Source organism: Balaenoptera physalus (assembly GCF_965194825.1).
Source record: "Balaenoptera physalus genome assembly, chromosome: 12".
NCBI lineage: Eukaryota > Metazoa > Chordata > Mammalia > Artiodactyla > Balaenopteridae > Balaenoptera > Balaenoptera physalus.
The window spans coordinates 16163594-16186757 of NC_138897.1; the positions used below are offsets into that span (position 1 = coordinate 16163594).

Below are 23164 nucleotides of genomic sequence, written 5' to 3' on the forward strand. Positions count from 1 at the left end.
CATTTTACCAGATCTGATAGAGCCTAGAGCTACGAGCGGTCAGCGTGTCACCATAGCTCATCCGGGAGCTGAAGGGGTAGAAGGCAGAATACCCCAGGCTCTTACAGTCCTTGTTTCGTCCCTTTGTGACACAAAGTTGACTTAAGTAGCTGCCAGCAAGCAGCAGGACAGCAGACCCCGGAGCCTATGGAAGCCATCACTCGGCCAAGGGTTGGGTGTGCGGTGGTCTAGCTTTGACACCTCTCTCCTGCGCAGGGACCCCCTGGTTCCTTTGACTTCCTGCTGCTTATGCTGGCGGACATCCGCAACGACATCGCCGAGCTGCAGGAAAAGGTGTTCGGGCACCGGACTCACTCTTCAGCAGAGGAGTTCCCGTTACCTCAGGAATTTTCCACCTCTCCAGAGACCATGGACTTCGGCTCTGGAGATGACAACCCCAAAAGAACCGAGACCAGAGACTTGGGAACCCACAGAGACTTCTATCCTTAGCACACGCCGACATCTTCACGCCAAAGGAAGAGAAGTGTTCGCCTGCAGTGAAATCATCCAAAGAACAGAACAAAACACCACTGGAGACCTAGAAAAGATACGTTCTTTTTTTCTTTTTTTTAAACTCTTTTCCTTTCTTCTCCGTACTTCTCTTATTCCAAACACTATTTTCAGGCTAGACATACTAAAGACAAGAGGGAGGAAATGATTGATTTACGTGCTTCCCCTGGAGAATCTGCAGTGGAACTTTTCTTTGACTTCCTTATTTTCCAGGGACTTCTGATTTCTGAATTAGGTACTCTCACAGTGTCTTAAAATTTGGCAGACTATCAAAAAGGGGGAAATGGCAAGGTGAGTTCTAAGAAAATGTGAGTTTACTTATTAAAAATAATAGATATGTGTCCAAAATAGACTATTACTCCTCAGTGTCAAGATTAAATCAAATTAAATTAATTAAGTCAAATTAAATCAAAATTTTCAGTGAAAAGGGGGAGATGACAATGTATATTTATCTTGGTGGATAATTCTTTTTCCTTGTCAATCTAACAGAGTTAAAATATTCTGTCCTCTTATCCAACCTTGTTTCCTAATTTTGATTAAAGAAAGGAGAGAAGGAGTGGAGATTAGAAAAGATGGAGAAAAATTACAGTCCCATATTGACTGTCCTATAAGCTGCCACATATTAACACTCAGATGTGACAGTTAAGGGTTCATACCACGCTTATCTATAACTATCCTATTTGAGGAAGAAAATTACTGTAGCTGTAGGAATAAATTCTATTTTCAAGACAAAAAGTAAGTGAATGCAGTGCCCTGGTTCACATTAGAACAGCGGGCTCCTGGTTTGCCAGGACATTTTAAAACTATCTGATCGAATGAGTGAGCTTGCTTAGTAAACCATAGATTATTTGTTAAATAAAGGTAACCGACCCTTAGGGAGAGGTGCCGAATTCCCTGGCTGTGACCGGCTGCCCACCAGGTGCCATTAGGCTGTGATCCAGGTTGAATCGGTGTAACAGTGGCGCTCAGGCTGGAAGGAGGCTGCCGGCTCGGGTTGTTGGCCATGGGGCAGGAGAACCTTGGGCAGGGGACCTGCTGCGTCACAGAGGCAGGTAAATTTGCTGTCTGTGGGAATTAGAAGCCCTTGTCAGGGGCCAGCCAAGCTTGCCAGCGTGTTGAGACTAACACATAATTGAAAGATCTCTTGGATGGGGGAGGGGAAAAACAACAGTCTTCCTCGTTTGCTAAAAACTTCCTCCCCGTTTTTCCTTAATTTTCCATAATTTAGTCCAAGTTCCAGTTCTTGCAGGTCTTCTTGATTTCCCTTCCTCGGCAAACACAGGAAGCAGCTAGAAAAGTATATTCCCAAACCTCCCCTGGAGTCAGTGTTTGCTCTTACACTTCTGGGTCCCAGAAGGACACACATTCCGGAAAAGGCTTTCTCTGGAACCACAGGAGCACCAGTGCTCAAGGGAGGGGCACGAGCATCTGCTACTTTGTAATATTGTTGGGGAACCTCTTGGTTTTAATGGGCAGCTTACAGGCTCCTTCAGGTTCACTTTGTTATTTGACACCCAGAATGATGTTTCATCGACCTGTTCAGGAGACCTTTGCCCTTATACTGAGCTTCACAAAGGACCACTGTTACAACTTTTCTTTGCTCATGTTCCCATTTCCCACCCTGCAGTGTCCCCATGACTTTCTGGGCAGTTTGTGTTTAATTTTCTTTTTCCATCTCCTTTTAGCCTACATCATTTCACTCTCCTGGGAGAGCTTGTTTAAAGACAACCACTGTGGGTGTTTATATTGCCACTTTTCAGTCTTTCTTCAGAATGATAGGAAGGGCTTGTGTTTGCAAATCTCAAGTGACACCAGCCATCCTTCTCTCGTCCCCATCCTGTTAGAAACACAGGGCTCCAGTCAGCCAGCCAGAGGCTGAGTTTTTCACCAACACTTGACTCCGCTGTTTCTTACTCACGCAAAGTCCCCGGTGACTGTCCACCAAAATGTTACAGCTGAAAGCAAACGCATCCTCGGTGCTCCTTTTCTAGGATCTTTCCTGCCCCCCTTCAGCCTCTCCGGAATCTAATCTTCACAGCAGAAGCCCTCGCCAGCCACGGGTTCGCAGCGATGAACTGAGCAGATGTTGATTCCCATCTGGTATATATATTTAACGTTTGCCTGCTTGTGGAACGCAGTATTTAAAGTGTGTGGATGGACGAATGCTAAAAAAAAAAAATCATGCACAGGCTCTATGAGAAATGATGAGGTTCATCTTTGATTTTTTTTTTAATGAAGAATTTCAGTACCTTTTTAACAATGAACTGTACGTAGAAATAGAATTTTCTTCTCTGTTGTTGAGTACTCATAAAATGCAACGAAATTGCATGTTTAGCCAGAGGCCAGGGTAATATATTAACAGAATGAATGGATGCTGGTAATATCTGGGATTTGTGAGACGATTCTGGATAAGATTTTCTAACAAAACGCACAGTAACCTGTATTTTATCATCTCAATCTGCTGGATCAGGTCAACTTATAAAATAATTATTTATCCTCAGATTTTCAAAACTTGGACTACTACTGTAGGACTAAATATGTACTCTGTATGCCCAAATTATATTTTTCAAAGGTAAGACATAATAAGGCATTGTTATTCCTAATGTGTCTTTTAGCTATGGATGGAAAACCAAAGCTTCACTGTCTAAACAGGACTTCTGCTTAGAACCCAATGGAAAAGGCTTTTGGGGGTAGGGAGCATAAAATTTGCTAGTTTTGGCAATCCACTTCATGTGTTAGGGGGAAGAAAGGTCTTTGTACACTCCTCAATTCTTTCCCAGAAATGCTGACTTCAATTTTTTGCACCCTGATAACTAGAACTTAGAATAGGACTTCATAGATTGCTTCTGTTTCGGAAAGCAATGGGCATAAAACTCTCCTGTTCAAAATAGTGCAAGGAGGGGATACATTTTAGTTTAAGAAAATCCTCCTCCCTTTCCAATTCCACAGGGAGAAATTATCAGCTTTATGATGCCAAAGCCTATGGGGATACAAAGGGAATGCTGTCTTGTCTCTCCTTCTGTATTAATTCTAACACCTGCCACAGAATGAATTGGTCAGCTAAAGTCATTTCTACCGTATAAACTCAGGCAAGTGTGTTCCTAGCCAAACAGGTAAATAACAAATGCACATTGGCATCCAGGGGTCGGGGGTTTGTTACTCCACCAGATACCAGGTGAAGGGCCCCCTGGTTCTGGCCATGCTCCCTTTCTAGGGTTCATACTACTGTCGGCCTCGTGAGGCCTGCTGCCAGGCGGGCAGGGGGAGGATATTCTTTGTGAGTAGGCGCCAGGCATCTCCTTGGGGTGACAGCAAATCCCTCCTCATACTTCGAGTGTCCCTCGCCCTCTCCCCACTCCAGCCTGTCACACAGCAGCCTCACTGTATCACCTTAACGTCTTTCAGATAACCTTTCCTGAAAAGGAAATTTATTTGCAGGAATCCAGGCCAAACAACTAGAAGAACAGAGCCATGTAAAGTTATGGCTTTACATAATGAGTAATAATGAGTTCAGGAAATAGATGAAATTATTCCTGGCACCATCAGCATGTATGTTTCACAACAAATCAAAAAATAATTTTCCATTTGAGGAAAAAACACAAACATGACCGTAATTGTTAACGCATAAAACCTTGGACTTCACATGCTTCTGCAACAAATATTACTGCTTTAGGGATATCATAGAAAAAAGACCCTTTTACACATCCCCCAGGGACCTCAGCGTTCTTTATGAGATCCCCAAAGCAAGCACCCGGGGGAATTCCACGTGTGTCGTGACTATTTTTATTTCCAGTGGCTAGTCATATACTTCAGTAGCTATGTTCATTATTTATAACAGGTCCATATAACAGTTGAGCTAGTATTCAATTATGGATGTGATGCTATGAAATACTTTTGATAAGATTATATATGCCTAATAACAAAGTTATTTTTCTTATGTGGTTGTATTGTGTTTTATCCTGATGCTCAGTCCTGAAGAAGTAGTCTGTTTATCAGATGAATACGAGGTGATGGAGAGAGATGTTTCCCTGAGGAGCCAGAATCTGCCTTCCGGGTGGGCCGCCTCCTGGGGGAGTGTGGTCCCAACACTGGAGTCTGAGTCAAGGTCTGAGGGCCCAGCTTCCACTGAAGCTGAGTCTCAGAGGCCCATGTCCCCAGCTGGGGGGGATCCTCTGGGACCCCCGTGGTGGGGTTTTCAAACCAGAAGCTCTCTGGGGATCACTGGAGATGCCTTAGGGGGCGGCTTGTGAGGGCTCCACACCCACCGCAATTCCCACTGCACCGTGAGCAACTCAGCCTTCAATTGGATTTGGATTAGGATTCCACGTAAGTTTTCCTTCAGAAGGGAAAAAAAGTTGACGACCTAAAAAAAGAGGTTACAGTAGAGTTGGGGGAGAGAACGAAAGCCCCATGAGTTGGTAGCTAAAGTTCCCTTATGTGAAGATTAAGAGGAGGGGAATTTTCATCAGTTGGGCCACTCAGGAGATGGAGTTATGTAATAAAAAGGGAGGTTACTTCTAAGAGATGTACAGCATTCTTCAGCAGGGTGACTTTAGCATCCCAAAGTTAATTTGTGTTTACACATCTCACTTTCCTCTAGCAAATAGTTATCGAATGCTTGCTGCCAGCTGCACACTGCACTTTGCACAGCAGACACAGGGGAGCAAAAAGTCATAATCCCCATCCTCCTGGGGATTTGTGGCAAAACAGACACGGATCCTTCCAGGCAAAATAAATTAATTACGTAAATTTGCAATTACAAACTGTGATCAGTGCTATGAATGAAAAGTATTGCAGGAGCCAGTACGAGCTCGTGCCAGTAGGAACCGCCCCTCAGTCCCATGCCCTTCTTCCCAAAATCACACACACACAGCACCCAATAGCATTCATGCCAGAGCCCCACAAGACCTCTAGCCCTGGCAGAGAAAAGCTTCACGAATCCTCTGGATGAAACAGCAGCCGATGGAAATCTACAAGACCCCTTCATATATGATATTTCCAGGCTTCTTAATTGAAAAAGGAGCTTACTGAACAAAAAGCTGGGTGATTGCCTCTGGATGTCCCATTTGTGCGGTTGGCTGGTAACCTCATGTGCTCCAGTCTTGATTCCCAGCACAGTTTGAGGCTTGTTTCCTCCCAACCAGGATAATGAAGTTTTGAAAAAGCTGGCTGTGCTTTTGGACCACCCCCAGCTCGTGTGCAGACTCTCACCACCTCACATCTAGGTACAATGTTACCCGGTGGCCAAGTGGGAACCTGCACTCAGCTGCTGGGGGCTCCACACAAAAAAGGTGACTCAGTGAGGGACTCTGGGGACAGCTGCAGGTGAGTTGCAGGGTTCTGGGGAACTGATAGAGATGTGAGGAAGAGGGGTGTGTCCATTTCCTGGGGCTGCTGCAGCAAGTACCACAACTGGGGACTTAAACAACAGAAATATGTTTTCTTGCAGTTCTGGAAGCTGGAAGTCCAGTGGGTGTCAGCAGGGTGGGTAACCTACTGGAGGCCCTGAGGGAAAGCCATCCCATGCCTCTCTCCGAGAGTTTCTGGTGGTTGCTGGCAATCCTGGATGCTACGTGCCTCTGACGTCACACGCCACTCTCCCTCCGTGTCTCTGTGTCCCTGTGCCTTCACATGGCATCCTCCTTTCCGTGTGTTCTGTGTCTCTGTTTTCTCTTCTTACAAAGACACTACTTACTGGATGAGGACCTACCCTAATCCATTATGACCTCATCTCAATTTAATTATATCTGCAAAGACCCTATTTCCACAAAGATCACATTGAGAGGTACTAGGTAGACATGAATTTTGGGAGGACACTATTCCACCCAGTACAAGAAGAACATCTTCTCCCTAGCCATTGACTCTCGTCACCTGGCTTATTTCCTTTAATAGCATTTTTTCCAATCTGAAATTCTTACTGGCTCCCTTCATTCAAGACAAGTTTATTGAGGGCCAGGGATAGAGCAGTGATAGTACAAAGTGCCTGCTGTCATGGAGTTTGCCTCTTGGTCCAGGAAGACAAACAGATCTATGTTTTAGGGCTCTCCAGAGAAACAGAACCAGTAGGATATATATATATATGTGGGTGGATGGATGGATGGATATAGGTGTGTGTGTATGTATGTACACACACAGAAAGACTTAAGGAGTTGGCTCATGTGATTGTAGAGGCTGTCAAGCCTTGAAACTGCAGGGTAGGCTAGCATCCTGGAGCCCCAGGGAAGAGCTGATGTTGCAGTTTGACTCCAAAGGCAGACTCCTGACAGAAGTCCCTCTTCAGGGTCAGTGTTTTTCTATTAAGGCCTTTGACTGATGGGATGAGGCCCACCCACATTACAGAGGGCAATCTGCTTTATGCAAAGTCTACTGATTTAAATGCTAATCTCATCTAAGAAAAAATGCCTTCACAGAAACATCTAGAATCACGTTTGCTCACATATCTGGATACTGATACCAAATACTGGGCCGAGCCAAGTTGACAGATAAGCCACTATCATGTGTATCAGTATTAAAAAGAACTATGGGGGAAAATTAAGTAGGGTAGAGGAATAGAGTGCTGGAGGGTGGGAATGTCTATTTCAGGTGGGATCTTCTGGAAAGACCGCACCGACAAAGGGGTGTGAGCAGAGACCTGAATGAAGGGAGAGGTGGGCTGTGTGGAGATCCTGGGGGAGAATGGTCCCCTCGAGACCCTGAGGAGGACCTGCTTGGGCTGCTCAAAAAGTAGCAAGGGGTCCATGTGGCTGGAAAAGAGTAAGCAAGGCGGGGGGAGGAGTGGTAGGAAATGCCTTGGAGAGGCAGCCGGAGCCCAAGTAGAGCCTTAGGACTTTGCATTTCCTTCTGGACCCATGGAGGGTCTTTGAAGGGGTAAGGGTGGAAGCAGGGGAACCCATTGGGAGACTACTGAAGCAAGTTCCTTGTTTTTTGACTGTCTCCCTCTGTGAGAACTTGCTGCTTGTCTGGTGTCTGCTTCCTTGCTAGACTAGAAACTCAGGGGGCAGGAACTTTCTATTTCTCTCTGCTGTATTCCCAGCATCTGCCACTGTGCCCAGTATACAGCAACATTTTATAGCGTATTTGATAGAATTACATATTTAGCCTTCCCCAAACCCTGTAAGGTAAGTACTTTTATTATCCTTAATATATACTGAGAGGTAAAATAGCTGGCCCAGGGTCACACAGCTAAAACATTTGTAACAGAGCCGTATTTCAAAACACATTAATTCACCATCTGTGATTAACCCTGTAGGATACATATAACTCGGCCACCCAGCCCACATTCTCCCCCGACACTGGAATCAAACATGACTTCACAGAATGGGCTTCCATGGTGCAGAAGACCAGGATCACCATTTGCTTCCACCACGCAATTTCCTAATCTATAAAGAGTTAACCTTTCTGACCTTCTGATATGAGGTGACTGGCAAATGCACACAGACTATTAACATATATTCTCAAGGTAATGAAGAAAGAATTACAGTGACTATTATGTAGTGTTGGATATGGCCCAAAGATAACTGGGAGTCAAGACTCAAAAAGAAATACAATAGATTAAATAACACATTATCTAATAGAAGGAAACATGCTATTTTTTAAGAAAGATTTTTTTTTTCTAGAAGGAATATATCAAATGAGTCTTTATCACTGACCTACATACAAAACCATTTCTTTATAAAGCTTCGTGGTGATAGTGAGGGAGCCTAAGAAAGCATGTTTTCGTTCAGCTGTCTCTTCAGAGGGGTTAATTTCATGCTGCAGGTATATGTCTGATGGGTGAACTTAAGGAAAGGGTAAAGCTTAGACTGCCTTGAGGAGTAGCCAACCACATCATAAGATCAGCTGCTTTCACGGGACTTTCCTGCTGGCACAGTGGTTAAGAATCCGCCTGCCAATGCAGGGGACACGGGTTCGAGCCCTGGTCCAGGAAGATCCCATATGCCGCGGAGCAACTAAGCCCGTGCGCCACAACTACTGAGGCTGCGCTCTAGAGCCCGTGCTCCGCAACAAGAGAAGCCACTGCAATGAGAAGCCCGCGCACCACAACAAAGAGTAGACCCCGTTTGCCGCAACTAGAGAAAGCCTGCGTGCAGCAACAAAGACCCAATACAGCCAAAAATAAATTTAAAAAATTTTTTTAAAAAAAGATCAGCAGCTTTCAAATGTTTTGACATTGACCCACTGGAAAAACACACATTTTACACACTGACCCAACACTTAAAATAACTGAAACAAATTTCACAAGATTTGTTCTCAAGATATGTTCTCTATATGATTGCATTTTTTTTAAAAATCCTGGTCGCAAGCACTGAATTGATTTCATGACTTACTAACGAGTGGCAGCCCAGTTTGAAAACCACTTGCTTAGACCACTTGCTTCTCAAACTTCATTGTGCATATGGATCAGCAGGGGGACTTTACAAGAAGATTCTGATCCAGTGGTTATGGCGAGGGTGGGGTCTGAGATTTGCATTCTAACAAGCTGCCAGGTGATGTCACCCCTGCAGCTCCGTGAACCACACTGTGAGTAGCAAAGACCCATCTGCAACACAGGAGTATCTGCTCTGAGCTTTAGATGGGAGCAGGAGAGAATCCGATTAATTTAGGCCTCGGACCAGAGTCAGGAATGCACATAAGGTTATTATATCTCAATAATGTAACCCCTTGTGCCTGCTACTGTGTTAAAGAAAACATGGCTTCCTTGGGAAATGGCACATCCTGAGATACCGTCAAATGAAACTTACCTCGCCATTAACGTTTTATGAGGAATCAAGCTGAAAGCCAGCTGAAGGGGAAAGAAAATGGAGGGAGAATGGAGACCCTGGTGGGGAAACAGGAGGGTGGCAAACACAAGCTTTGTGCAGGTTGCTGTTATTTGGGAGGCTGGTTCCCAGAGGTGGGAGGACAGAGATGAAGTCCACGCAGCCGGTCGACTCGGCTGAGCTGGATTCGCCTCCTGTTCCCACGCGGTGTGGTGTCTTCACCAGCATCCCCAGGCAAGTCAGGGACTCCAGATTCTCGTCCGTTTCTGGCAAGGTGACAACTTATGTTTTGAATTCTAACTTCTTCAGTCTCTTTTCTGTGGCTTTTTATCCCCTTCTGTCTCTAACTTCACTGCCAACCGCCCTGGGAGTGGAAGCTGGGTGGGGAAATGATTAAGCCAGAAGGAAAGTTGTATCTATGGAGTCATGTTTTGTTTTATAAATAGTTTTTATGATATATAAGGATGGAACTGTTTCCAAAGTCAAGTGTTGGTGGTGTATCTATGGAGTCATGTTTTGTTTCATAAATAGTTTTTATGATATATAAGGATGGAACTGTTTCCAAAGTCAAGCTTCATTGGTTTTTGTTTTGTTTTTTAACTGTAACCCATGGGTGTTCTTGGCACTCTCTGCTTTGTCTCCCCCAGCTCCCCCAGAAACACAGTAATTAACGTGGATCTGCCCTGAGTCAGCTCGGAGACAGCTGTTGACCTTCTTACCCCCAGAATTCTGGAGATAATGCACAGCATCTTGCTAGTCTGCCATCACACCATGTAATTGAAAGACCACGTCATGTAGAATACGCCTCCCCTGTACCAACAGGATCATTTATTTACAATTCAGTGAAAGTCTCAGCCCAAACCAGCAAAACCATCTATATGATTGTAGAGAGGCATATGCGGGTAATTTGCCTTCTGACAAAAATCTGGAGAGGAGAAAGGTGCCACAAATTGAATTAGGCTCAGATTGTTCAGAAAGGAAATAACAGCTGGAAAACATTTCAAACAGAGATCCCTTCGAAGAGCTTTCCAAGGACAGCCGCCAAGTACATTTTTCTTTCCAGGCTCATTCTATGTGCTGTTGGCTGCTGCGGTCCATGCCACCAGCCAGACTGACACACGCTTTATATATAAATATTCACACCGTGTGGGATGAGAGCCTTTGGATTGACAGGATTTGATCTGGGTGTTCCAAATAAATGAAAGTGGCCTCAGGGAATTGGCTTTCCCAGCTTAGGGGCATCCTTCTGCCAAGGATCAAATCCATGGTCAGTGTAAGAAAGCACTTTCTCTGAGCAAGGCTCTGTTGAGTTATCAACACTCACTTTGTTGCCCCTGGGTCTTCCTCTGCTTGGTTCTCTGATTACTGGACTTGAAGTTCCACTTGGTGGCCTGTCCATGGTCAGATGGGACTGAAGGGCTGCAGCTGTGCTCCTTCCCGACACCCACTTTGCAGAGAGGTACATGGGCATCCCTCCCTCGGGCAGTTCAGTCTCACTCTTGCCTTTTACTTGATTCCCAAAGTCTCCAGTGAGACCAGAGAATCTGGTTACTATTCTCAGGGGACAGTTGCCCTGGGTTGCCTCAGGGCTAAGGGGTGAAGGTGGATCCTGGATGCGTGGTGGGGGACCTCAGAGGAGTGAAGGACCACCCTCTGGGGGAATGGGGAAGCTGCAACTGACAACCCCAAATACCAAGCCTCCTCCCTCTCCCCGCCCCCGTCCCCGCCCCCTGCCATGAGTCTGCCTCAAGTCTGAAATTCTCACCACTGATTTCCCTTCTTAGGGACCGTCCACTGAGGTTACCGCTTTCAAGAGCTGGTTTATCCACAAACCAGAAGGTACATGGAAAAGTTAGTTACCTGACTCTATATTAAGACCCAAACAGAAAACAATTTGGAGGGAATTTGTGATATATAATGAGGAGCGAAAAACAGAACTAATCTCAGAGCTAAACTCCAGTATGGCTAGTTCCAGGGAAAGAGGGAGGATTATAAGAGAATCCAAGACAGCAACCCATGAGCTTTGTTATCTCAAACGCACCTCTCTTCCAGTTCAATGAATGTTCTCTCCACTTACGCATCATTGTGAGTTGGGAGGCTTCTGAGTCACTTCCATTGCTAGCTGGGTGACCCCCGTGTCACACTAGGGGAACAGGAAGGAATGAGTTCAACCTCACTTGCAACAATTCGGATCAGGGCTGTATCCGGGTCAGAGTTGTGCCGGGGGCTTCTCCACCTCCCACTCCTTGCTGTCTTGAAAGACTGGGTCCTTGCTTTCTCCCAGATGGAAGCTGAAGGCACTATTAGTAGGCAGTCATGCCAATCTGTTTCCTACCCTTCATCATAAACTTTTTGAGGACAGGAATTGACCATCTTCATAGCTTCCGGGGAACCTAGAACAGTATTTGATGCACACACATTAAGAGTTCAGACAATGTTAGCAGATAGCAACTAGTTGTTAAGGATAGAGTCACGAGTGGCCCCCAATTACTTCCATGCATTCAACTATTCAACAGATAATGCATCGACTGCCCTCTGTGTGCCATGCACCGTGGTGAGCGCTGGATATATAATCGATATCAAGACCGGCTCTGGTGCCTGTCTTTATGGGGTGGTGTAGTCTAGTGAATGAAATCACAGGCCTGTGTGGATACATACTGAAGCACCATCACCTTTTTAATTTTTGTACGAAATTTTCCCAAGGATGTTTACAATTCAAAACTGGATTCTTCATTCTAGACACCACCACCTGCTCTCGCCCATTTTATAGAAGAGCAACCACACTGGCCAACAGGACGAGGCCTGTCACGTGCTTCTCCTGCTGCTTCCTCTTCCACACTAAGTGTGTGTTTACAGATGGGGTTAACAAGCTGCAAAGCCTGCTCAGGACGTGGAATTTTCCTTTTGAACCAAGATTGTGCTTTGACCCAAAGCTGAGGTCAAAATGCACTAAGAACCCTCCCATTCAAAGTGAGCATCTTCTAACAGGCAGTAGCCGCCTCCCCACAGGCCTTGCAGCTCCTGTGCAGGACGATGCCTCTCTCTCTGCCTCCCACACACCCCCAACTGGGGGAGAAGAGGGCTGGAGGGAGGGAAGCATAGACAGACTTGCAGAGAGTACAGTGTTCTTGATGCCGAGTTATTCCCTACCCGTGGGGGCCAGGAGGAGAGCTTCCCATCCCTAATGTCGAGTGAAAGGGAGTTCCAAGAGGCTCACCCCTAACAAAGTAGGTGCTTCTAAAATGTACGAGGGCAGCTCTTCTCTGGCTGGGCGTGTGCTGAGCTGCAGAGCTCACGGGCCTGCGCTGTTCCTGCCACTCAAGCAAGGCCCAGCACAAGCGTTCATGGGAGGACGCTCTAGGAGGCTAGGGGTAGGGTCTGCTTTCCTTCTCCATCTACACCTCCAACCGCCATGGGGAAGAAGAGAGGGGTGCTTGGCATGGGTGCCCTGAAGAGAGGGGACTCACCTGCTGGTGGGAGGAGCCTCTCCCACAGAGCTCGAAGGCACCCCGGTTTCTTGCTCCTGGGGAGAAGATGGCGAAGCTCCAGCCACCCTCCGCTTGCATGTGAAGGAGCTCAGAGGTGAGAAGACGAGTGGCAGCCCAGTAGCAGGGTCCCCTGCCCACTCTGACATGTGACAGTGACCAAAGCCAGCCCTCACACCTCCTGCCTGGCTCCAACCCTCCAGGAGCTTGAATTCGTGGAGGCAGGGTGTGGAGGAACCTCAGAACCAAACCCCTGCTCCCCTCCAAGACGCCGGGCCCACAGCCCTGGCCTCCACTGGAGTTGGGGAGGAGGGAAGAGCCAAGCTTTAAGTCAAGTTCAAGTTTAAAGTGTTTTAAATGAACAGGGCTTGGTCTTAAACCCTAAAGCTGATGAGAAAGTTAGAATTTGGTCAAGATTTCGTGAAAAGAGCCACAACCAAAAAAAAGGGGGGGGGGGACAGAGGGGATTCAACAAAAGTTAAAAAACACTTTCTATCCCTAATAAATTTAGACTTTTCAACAAACCAGTTACAGACGAGATGCATTTTTTTAATTAGTACTTTCAAGTTCACTTTATAGCTACTTCCTTGGGGTGCTACTTCAGTTATTGTAATTAGGCATGGAGATCACCTGTTTTTATCTTTTAAGTATGCGTGGGTCCAATCACCGTCCAAAGCAAGTGCCAGAGAAACTGTAGATCTGAAAAAGTAGACAAGTTCCTTCATCTTCGTGGGATGCAGCATCCTATCGCCGTTGGCACCGTCCATCAGAACTCTGGGCTCTGTTTGCTGAAGAGAGATGTCTTTGCTGTAACCATTCTGGTATTTCACAACTAACGTTGCCCGGGCGATGCATGTGAGGAAATCCAGACATAGGCAGGGATTTCTTTCGAATGCCAGGGGAAGTGAAAAATGGAAGATGTGCGTGGCAAACCCAATGTTGAGGCCATTAGGTTTCAAAACGGGAGGGAGAAACACATGCACATGTGGATTTGCCTGCAGCGATTCTCAATTCTTGAACCTCGGGCCCATAGTTGAGATTATGCTGTTGGCATCAGGGATGTCCAAATATCTCCGTAATTATTCTTGACTGAGTTGACTCACTTTGGGGGAAGGTGGATGGCAGGGTGGGAAGGAGAAAAGAATTATTTTCTGGCCAGGTTTATCCAATTCTCCTTTGTGAATTTGTGGAGGTCAGTCAGTGACACCATTAAAATATTTAATGTATGTTTCATGATTTTTAAAATCTTTTTTAAAATATTATGATGTCTGTTATACGATAGCTGTAAATAATCCCATGGGGTGGAGAGACTATAGATAAAAGAAGCTTGTCCGTGGGTTGATAATTGTGAAAGCTGAGTGGTGGGTACATAGGTGTTCATTATAATATACCCTCTACTTTTGTATGTTTGAAAATAAAAAAATGTCTGTAATAAAACGTCTTTCAAAATTGCATGAAGATTTAATAGCTTAAAAAAAAATCATTTGCTGGTTATCCAATGGAAGCATTATCTAGCCTACGGCGGAGCTCTCAGTCCAGTGCCCACCTGAGCTGCAGGTGCCTGTCACTTGAGGGGAAGCTCTGAGCCTTTCTAGAAGGGTCTCCACTTTACAGAATTGGCTCTGTCCTGGAGAAATCAGAGCCATACACTTAGCGTGAAAAGAAATCCCATCTCTCTGTTTTTTACTCTTTGTTTTTCTTCCTTACATAATGAGCCCAATATCTATGGAAGAAGAGGAGTTGTACACCCTACACTGCCACTTCTGGGCAATGTTTTTCCTCTAAAAATTTCCAGTGGACTCATCTATTTATTTGGGGATTTGTCACAGTCATTTCTTGACCATCCCCATGGCCAGAGGCAAAAACTCTAGGACTAGGTTTGGGCCCTAATGAAAAGAATTTTTCAAGCCTCAATAAGCTCAAAAGTCTTTACAGGGAATTTGCTTCAGGCTTCTTTCCACACCACCAGACCCCACAAATTTTCCCACCTTCTCTCCACTACCTTTGGCCCCGGACAAAAGAGACATGGGTAGAGTGGGACTCTGGGTCTCATGGGAAAAGATTCCAAAGATTTTCCTTTTTTTTTCCTGTCTAATTGGTCAATTTAGTAAATTCTAATTCTAAATGAATTGGAAACTTTGATTTTCTGTAAACAAATACAGCACCTGCCATGGTGGAAGGGCATCTCTGCTGCTGATGGTTACCCAGCAATTCTTCCTCTTTCTCGTAACAAAATCTGTCTTTCCTTTGGAGAACCCATTGATATGGCTGGGGTATGGCTGACCCCACTTTTCCCACAGAGGTGGACACATATATAATCCCTGCTACCCGGCAGTGCCTAGAGCGCAGCAGGGGAATAGTGATGAAGTGGATGTATGGATGAGACTTTCGGTTGTTAGTGATTGATTCATTAGTAAATATGTTTCCCAGCAGTTCTCAAACCTTTTTTAATCTCAGCACCATTTTATATTTTTAAATACTACTGAAGACCCCAAAGAGCTACCATTTATGGCAGCAAGTTATCTTCTCTGCCATGTGGAGAAAGCCCACCTGAGAATGAAGCCAACATAGAGGAATGCAGAGCTGAGAGAGAGAGAGAAAAAAACCCAAACAACATGATTTGAAGACCTAGAAAATGCCCAGAGAAAGACCTACCCCAGCATTTTTCAGTTAAGTGAGCCAGTAATTTCCCTTGTTGCCTGAAATACTTTACACTGTATTTCTGTTGGAGTTGTTGGTTGCTGCAGGATGACTTAGGCTGAATAGTCCTGATTCTGTACTGTGCACATTCTCCCAGGTCTGAGTGATCATTAAACAATGGGTCCATATGGTCGTGACGACAGTTAAGCAGTATCTAGAACCTCTCACATGAGCTAACTGCCATCAGAAATTTGAGAGATTTGTGAGACATAATATTTATGAGACCTAATGGTCCAGGGAAATGGCTTTAGTAGTGGTTAGTATATATCCCAGCAGCATTTTAAGGATGGACAGCCTCGGGGACTGAGTGATGATGCTAATCTACGTGAAAGTCCACAAGGCCTCAACATGAAGAGTTGTTTGGGGACTTAAAGCACAAAGATGGGAGCTTTTGAGCAGATCTGCCCCGATTTCCTAGAATACACTTGATGGTGTCTGGAACCCATGCCAAATTCATGATCACATCTATGACCCAGCAGAGACTGCTTTGCTTCCGTGCTGAGGGAAAGAACCATGACAGTGTGTCCTTTTCCAGAGAATCAGAAAATGACTCTTGCAGCCTCAGAGAAGTCTCCAAAGTGAGTTGCGTGGAATAATGTAAAGAATTAATAAGCCAATTTTGAACTTCCCCACCACCCCAAAAGACCCACATGATTCCTTGTGGTTGGTAAATCTAATTAGAAGTGAGAAAGACAGAGAGGTAAGTCTATCAGCAGAACTGGCCCAAAAAACTCAGGTAGGAGACTCTGGGATATACCTGGGAAGCCAGAGGTGATATAGGTGTGACATACAGCCCTTAAAATTGGACCTGTGAGGCAGAGACCACTAATTGTCCTTCACCTTCTCCCTTAGTAATAAAACTCCTGGTTTTTAGCTGGGGCTTGTGACCATCCAAAATCAAGACTACCTTTCCCAGCCTCCCTGGCAACTAGAGATGTCACGTGACAAGGTACCAGTCAATGAATGTAAGCAAACTTTTATGTTTAACTTCCAGAAGGTGTCCTTAAAGGAAGGAGACAGTCTCTTTTCCTCCTTCCTGCTGGCTGGGATTTAGATGTAATGTTGAGAAGTTAAGCAGCCATTTTATACTGTGAATTGGACCGTGAAGGAGGGTAAAGCAGAAGGAAAATGGAGCCAGGGTCCCTGATGATCATGGGGCCATTACACTAATCCTTGGCAGCCCACCTCTGGCCTCGTGTGCAAGGGAATCGTGAACTGCCATCTCTTTTAACCACTGGAATTACTAATATTTGTTAGTTTTTCGTAATGTGCAGTCAAACAATCTGATATGATAAAAAAAACCCTCAACAGACAAATTCTCTGCCAGTGAAAATTAGCAAAACCTCAAACCCAGTTAGAAGACCCTCCAAAGCTCTTCCTCAGGTCAGAGTTGGACAAGTCATGCAGCAGCTCACCTGTTGCCCCAGGACTAGTGAGATGGATTCTGAAAAGGGCACTGGAGCTACCTTACCTTCTCCGGCTGTGGCATGGAGCAGCTTTGAGTGGCTGCTTGCTCTCACGCTTGCTTTTCTTCCCGTTCAAAGGCTCTAATCTTAGAAGGGAGGTGGTTAAATTCTACAACGTACGTGTTTGCACGCTTGCTCTTCGGGAATCTGCTTTCCCCAGTCCCAGCGTTGGTAAGAGACTCCAATACTTGTCAGCCCCTACAGGGGCAACTGAGAGGGACTGAATATGCACCTAGTAAGAGAAGGAAAGTAGGAAAGGGAGATGTTAGCCCAGTGGCTCTCAAACTTGAGTGGGAATCAGAATCAGCTGGAGGGCTTGTTAAAACAGATTGCTTCACCCCACACCCAGAGCTTGTAATTCAGTAGGTCTGGGGTAGGACCAGAATATTTGCATTTCTAACAAGTTCTATGAGTCACGTTTTCAGAACCCCTGCTGTCGACTAGAGATAGAAATAATACATGGGTGTCTCCTTTCCATATTGGTCTTCTCTTTGACCAGAGGAAGTGTAACCAGACCAAAATAATTAACGTGTGTCAAGGTACTTTACCCCAAAGCAGAAGTGAAGAACAGAGAGCTGAATGAAAAGAGAAAGAATCCTTCAGAATGTATCCCATTTTTGGGCTTCCCTGGTGGCGCAGTGGTTGAGAATCTGCCTGCTAATGCAGGGAACACGGGTTCGAGCCCTGGTCTGGGAGGATCCCACATGCCGCGGAGCGGCTGGGCCCGTGAGCCACAATTACTGAGCCTGCGTGTCTGGAGCCTGTGCTCCGCAACAAGAGAGGCCGCGATAGTGAGAGGCCCGCGCACAGCGATGAAGAGTGACCCCCACTTGCCACAACTAGTGAAAGCCCTCGCACAGAAACGAAGACCCAACATAGCCATAAATTAAAAATAAATAAATAAATAAAAATTTAAAAAAAAAAAAAAAAGAATGTATCCCATTTTTAAAAGCAGTGAGAGAGGGAGGAAAATGGTCCTTTCAAGGAAGCTCTGCAGAGGCCTGTCCCCAGGCACAAAGGCAGTCCTGGTGAAGGCGAGGCAGTGGGGTTGGGAGGGAAGGTTTAGGGAAAGAAGCTAAGGTTTAGCTATGTTATTGCGAAAGAGGTGGGTGGGAAAGAACAAATCAATTTTTTTTTAAAAGAACAGAGTTATTGTGAAACTACGTCCTGTCAGGAGCAAACACAAATCTACTCTTGAATATATACCACTTGGAAAATTAGCACATGCATCAAGGCTTTATGAGCACCAAACTACTTAAGTAAAGTTTATTGTTGTAGTCAGATCTGATGTGTGGGTACATAACAGTCTTCATTCTGTAGCCCTGCAGTTTGCTGGTGGGATAAAAAGTTATTGGAGGTTGGGCACTTCCCAGGTGGCACAGTGGTTAAGAATCCGCCTGCCAATGCACGGGACACGGGTTCGAGCCCTGGTCCAGGAAGATCCCACATGCGACGGAGCAGCTAGGCCCGTGAGCCACAACTACTGAGCCTGCGCACCTAGAGCCCGTGCTCCGCAACAAGAGAAGCCACCGCAATGAGAAGCCCACGCACCGCGACGAAGAGTAGCCCCCGCTCGCCGCAACCAGAGAAAGCCCGCGTGCAGCAACGAAGACCCAACGCAGCCAAAATTAATTAACTTTTTTTTAAAAAAAGTTATTGGAGGATGACTTTGAACTTTTAAAAAATGTGTCAGAGCAAAGAGAACTAATTTGGATAGTTCCACATTTATATCAGCATCTTACCAGTTCAGGCAGGAGGGACAGCACTACTAAATATTTTCTTTTTCTAAACATAGAATTCCTGCCAGGATTACATTTTGTGTAGTTTTCATGTCTTTCCTATCTTGTGCCAGTTTAAGATGAGTATTTGGGAGATATATTCAAAAATGTTGATTATGTTAAACCAATCATTTGACATTTTTACTTCTTTCCAAGGGGAAGTCATGTAGAACTTCTGCATTCATCTTCCACCAAAAGGACTTCCCATTTCCGGGAATATTTTGGAGTAGATATTCTGACAAAACACTCCTTTTGTGAACCTTAACATGATGGATAAAAACGTTAAAACATGTTTTTAAATGCCTGGTTGACCTGGTAGGAAACTAAGAGAATTATTTGGAGGTCAAAAATGACAGATCCAGAGAGGCAAGTAGGAATTTGGGTTGGCATTTACCCCTGGGTATCTGGCATTTACACCTGGAAAGTCCATTTTAATGGGCCATGCACATGTGCACCAGAAGCAAAGACTGGAGCCAAAGAGGGGAGTTCTGATTTTGTGTCACCACCCCCCTCCCCGCCAAAATTCATATATTGCAGTCCTAACCCCTAGTACACCAGAATGTAAACTTTTCTGGGAATAGGGTCATTGCAGATGTAATTAGTAAAGTTTTTTTATTTTTTTGCCTGTTAAATATTTTATTATGTGTTTAAATGCTGAAAAGCTTTCTGTTCTTTTTTGTGTGCATTTATTTTTTTAATTTATTTTTTTATTGAAGTATAGTTGATTTACAGTGTTGTGTACGTAAGTTTTAAGATGAGGTCATTAGGATGAGCCCTACTCCAGTATGACTACTGTCCTTATAAAAAGGAGAAACTTGGACATAGGCATGCACGCAAGGGAGAACACCATATGAAGATGAAGGCAGAGATCAGGTTGATGCCCCTACAAGCCAAGCAAGACCAAAGATTGCCAGCAAACCACCGGAAGTTAAGGGAAAGGCATGGAACAGAGTCTCCATCACAGCCCTCAGAAGGAACCAACCCTGGGATGCCTTGATTTCAGACTTTTAGACTCCCGAATTGTGAGAGAATGAATTTCTGCCATTTAAGCCACCCAGTCTGTGGTAGTTGTTATGGCAGCTCTAGCAAACTAATACCAGGGGGTGAGGGTGGGGGAGGACGATTGGATTGGATGCCCCCAAAACCTAGACACACATAGTGTGACATTCTCAGTAAGTGAACGAGGGGGCAGAAAACACCCACAGAGGAACCAGTCAAGATGTAGGCATCACAAGCCTGACTTCAAACTACTCCTGTGATGTGAAATACTCTGAGATGAAAATTTTGTTTAAAATGACCTCAGGTGGATGGTGTTCCCAGGCACCTGGCAGAAGCAAACACAAATCCCTCCGGATTGAACATACTTTCAACTCAGATCTCAAAGAAAAATCCCATGGGTAACTTTCCAAGAAACATGAACCCCTGGTCAAAAATCATTGAACGCACACAAGGGAACAAGAGTGAGGGTTGATGGAAACAATGAAGTGCTAAAAGAGAGCCACGAAGAACACAGATATGGAAACTTTGGATGCAAAATATGATTTTAGAAAAAAGGCATTGAAACTATGAAGAGGAACATGAAACTATCAAAATTGATCAGGGAGATTTGGGAAAGAACCCCAAAAGTTCTATAAATGAAAAGTATAATTATTTTAAAAATAAAATGAATGGTTTAAACCACAGGTAATATACAGGAGAATTGATGAACTGGAAGAGAGATCTGAAGAAATTATGCAGAATGCAGACAGAGACAAAGATATGAAAAATGTGAAGAAAGAGACACATGGGGCAACATGACTAAAACACAACTAATCTGAATTCTAGATGGAAGTATTAGAAAGAAAGTGACAAGGCAATAGTTGAAGAGAAAATGGCTGAGAAATTTTCCTGAATTGTTGAAAGACAGCATTTCTCAGATTCAGGAAGCCAAACAAAATGCAATTAAATGGAAAACCCACCCATATATACACCATAGTAAAAGTTAAGAAAACCAGGAGATCCAAAGATACAAATATAGGAATGACTAGAGAAAACTCTCATTATTTGCAGATTATATACTCTATTTTTAAAAACCCAAGAGATCATAACAAACAAGACTTACTAGAGGTTTCAGTGAAGTGAGCAGATACAAGATCAAAATACAGGCATTAGTGGCTTTGCTGTGTGCCAGCCATAAACAATTAGAACATCATTTTTAAAAGGTTTGGTTCACCATAGCAACAAACACTAAAAGGATCCAGGAATAAATCTAAGAAGAAAGGTATATGATCTTTTCATAGAAACTATAAAACTTTCCCAACAAACATTTAAAAACAAACTGGACAGGGACTTTCCTGGCAGTCCAGTGGTTAAGACTCTGCGCTTCCAATGCAGGGGGCGTGGGTTCAATCCCTGGTCAGGGAACTAAGATCCTACATGCCACACCAAAAACAAAAAAACACAAAACAAAAAAACAAAAAAAAACTGGACAAATGGCAATAAATGCCATGTTCTTGGCTAGGAAGGTCCAATATTGTAAGGTTTTCTATTTCCCAAAATTAATATAGAATTTCAAAACAATCCCAAACAACCTTCCAACAGGATTTTCTTTGAACATGACAAGCTCATCCCAAAATTTCTAAAGAAAAGTAAAAGCACAAAATTAGCCATGCCAATTTTGAAAACAAAACAAAAAAGAAAGATTTACCTATCAAATATTACAACGTATTATAAAGCCACCATAATTAAAAGGGCAAAGAATTTTTTATACCAATAGGTGAATAAATGGAAAAATAAATCAAGGATAGACTAAGTATCAGAAATGGATTTATGTATATATATCGAAATTTAGTACATAATAAAATTGGCACTTCAAATAGTTGGATAGATAATTAATAAATGTTGTTAGAATATAGGCTTTCCATTTGGAAAAACTAAGTTTGGGCCTTACTTCACACCACTAGCACAAGTTAAATCCAATTAGATTAAATATAAATAGAAAAGTTCATAAGCTTTAAAAGAAAATCAATATAAGAACTTATATTAATGATCTTACTGTATGTGAAGACTTTTTAATCAACCCATAAAAATTTAAGAGCATAAAGAAAAAGAATTAAATTTGACTACATCACAATGTAGTACTTTTATTTAAATGAAAGAATTCCTATATAACAACAAGAAAGATGACAAACACTTTTATAGAAAGAAAGTCATAATGGGCAATTCAGGGCAGCATGATTGATAAACATGAGAACCTCAGACTCATTAAAAATCTAAGAAGTGCAAATATTTTTCAAAATTGAAATAATCCCTAGGGACTTCCCTGGCGGTCCAGTGGTTAAGACTCCACACTTCCACTACAGGGGGCCTGGGTTCGATCCCTGGTCGGGGAACTAAGATCCCACATCTGCATGCTGCTTGGTGCAGCCAAAAAAAAAAAAAAATTGAGATAATCTCACCCAAAAGAATGCCAAAGTTTAAAAATGATAACAAGAGTTGGCAAAGATAATGGGAAAGGCAGATGTTGCTGATAAGTATATACATTTTGGAAGGGCATTTTGGCTCTGTCTATTAATACTTTTAAAGTACACAACCTACTACCTGGCAATCTGGTGTCCTAATATCTACCCTCAAGAACCTTGCACATGTGCACTAAGAGGTATGTACAAGGATTATCAAAGCAGCATTGTTTATAATAGAAAAAACCCCAAAACCTGAAAACATACCAAATGTCAATTAATAGGGGGGAAAAATGTGTAAACGGTGATATATCCATTCCATAGAATACTTTTTTTAAAAAAGAGGCTGATCTTTATGCTCTGACATGAAAAGAGCTCTAAATCATATTGTTAAGTTGGGGTGGAGGGAGAGAAAGCAATTTGAAGACCTTGCGTTGTTTATATAAAGATACACATAATACAACTATGTACTTTCAAGATAGGAAAGCAAATACATAGACAAAGGTCTCGAGAGCTCAAACAAGATGGCGGAGTAGAAGGACGTGCTCTCACTGCCTTTTGTGAGAACACCAGAATCACAGCTAGCTGCTGGACAATCATCAACAGGAAGACACTGGAACTCACCACAAAAGATACCCCACATCCAAAGACAAAGGAGAAGCCACAATGAGATGGTAGGAGGGGCACAATCACAGCAAAATCAAATGCCATAACTGCTGGGTGGGTGACTCACAGACTGGAGAACACTTATACCACAGAAGTCCACCCACTGGAGTGAAGGTTCTGAGCCCCACGTCAGGCTTCCCAACCTGGGGGTCGGGCAACGGCAGGAGGAATTCCTAGAGAATCAGACTTTGAAGGCTAGTGGGATTTGATTGCAGGACTTCGACAGGACTGGGGGAAACAGAGACTCCACTCTTGGAGGACACACACAAAGTAGTGTGCGCATTGGGACCCATGGGAAGGAGCAGTGAACCCAGGGGAGACTGA

General features: G+C 44.0%; 1 protein-coding gene and 1 long non-coding RNA gene across 8 annotated transcripts in view; one reads left to right on the plus strand and one right to left on the minus strand.

Annotated features, from left to right (window-relative positions):
- CCBE1 (collagen and calcium binding EGF domains 1) overlaps positions 1 to 4486 on the plus strand; it is a 244194-nt gene extending 239708 nt beyond the window's left edge. For 3 of the 4 annotated variants that reach the window (XM_082417972.1, XM_082417973.1, XM_082417974.1), the window contains one exon: positions 256 to 4486. In XM_082417972.1, the coding sequence (XP_082274098.1) occupies positions 256 to 489 (234 nt within the window). In that variant the 3' untranslated portion in view covers positions 490 to 4486. The remainder of the gene's footprint in view (positions 1 to 255) is intronic. The other variant, XR_014251940.1, reaches the window with a different exon arrangement.
- LOC309639984 overlaps positions 1 to 23164 on the minus strand; it is a 92428-nt gene that overhangs the window by 22692 nt on the left and 46572 nt on the right. For 2 of the 4 annotated variants that reach the window (XR_014251953.1, XR_014251954.1), the window contains exons 3-4: positions 17080 to 17191; positions 13322 to 13581 (exon numbers count right to left, since the gene is read on the minus strand). The exons of 1 other annotated variant lie outside the window; for it this stretch is intronic. This is a non-coding gene — a long non-coding RNA (uncharacterized lncRNA). One more of the 4 variants, XR_014251952.1, reaches the window with a different exon arrangement.